We start from the raw sequence: 965 nt of genomic DNA, 5'->3' as shown, positions 1-965 counted from the left end.
TATTTACAAAAATCATTGTGTACGTACCAAAACTCATATTAGTTTCCTATTATTACCCTTAAGTCAAGGATAATGACCTGGCATTATAATAAGAATTAACAAAGCTTTTACGTAGAATAAAACAATGTACACATGGGACTTTCTCTCTGCTATGGTCAATGAAGGAAGGAGTGAAATAATGATCATCAACAAGTAACTGTTTAGACAGAGAGAGAGAGAGAGAGAGAGAGAGAGAAATTCACAAATTAAAATATTAAGCAACAACCCCCTCTTGTTATTATTATTAGTTTTCTTTTGTGTTTCAAAACAAAACATTTCTCTCCATTTTCCATTGAATGAAATGAACCTTTGACAATTATAAGACCAAAAAACTGGTTTGTTACTTTGTTCTCCAATAAAGGGGGGTCACTCCTTAGGTGGCTGCTAAATCCTAAAAGATCTTCATGTGTTCTTTTCCCTGTGTTTTAAAGGATCTTTAACACCACTTCTTCTTTTGCCACAATCATTGTCCCAATTGTGACATCATACCTGTAAGGTGTTTGATGTTTTGACAGCTTCAAGTAGCTGCTTCAAGCTGAGTTTTTGATCAGTTTTTTTCTTCTTCCAGTAATGGAGTTAACTCCAAGGAGTTTAACTCCAATGAGTTTGACTCCAAGGAGTTTAACACCAATGAATTTGACACCAAGGGGAAGAACACAAGGGCATGTGTTGAACTATGACAGAGATGCAGATTCATTTGTGGAGGAAGATAAGGAGCTTCAGTCAAAGTGGGCTGCAATTGAGAAATTGCCAACTTTCAAAAGGATTAAAACTTCTTTTGTTGATGTTAGTCAGGAGAGTGTGGTTCTAGGAGCAAGAAGCAGCAGCAGAAGAGAAGTAGATGTTACAAAGCTTGGAGCGGTCGAAAAGCGTCTCTTCATTGACAGGCTCATCAAGCATATTGAGAATGACAACCTTCAATTGCT

The 965-nt window shown here is 36.7% G+C and overlaps 1 protein-coding gene across 1 annotated transcript in view; it reads left to right on the top strand.

The window, feature by feature from the left end:
- Positions 1–271: 271 nt before the first annotated feature.
- LOC107470158 (pleiotropic drug resistance protein 3) overlaps positions 272–965 on the top strand; it is an 8703-nt gene continuing 8009 nt past the window's right edge. The window contains exon 1 of the mRNA XM_052261064.1: positions 272–965. This exon is cut by the window's right edge and continues 7 nt beyond it. Coding sequence (XP_052117024.1) covers positions 610–965 — 356 coding nt within the window. The 5' untranslated portion in view covers positions 272–609.

This window comes from Arachis duranensis, chromosome 1 (assembly GCF_000817695.3).
Source record: "Arachis duranensis cultivar V14167 chromosome 1, aradu.V14167.gnm2.J7QH, whole genome shotgun sequence".
Lineage (NCBI taxonomy): Eukaryota > Viridiplantae > Streptophyta > Magnoliopsida > Fabales > Fabaceae > Arachis > Arachis duranensis.
This window is presented reverse-complemented; position numbering and strand designations above follow the sequence as displayed.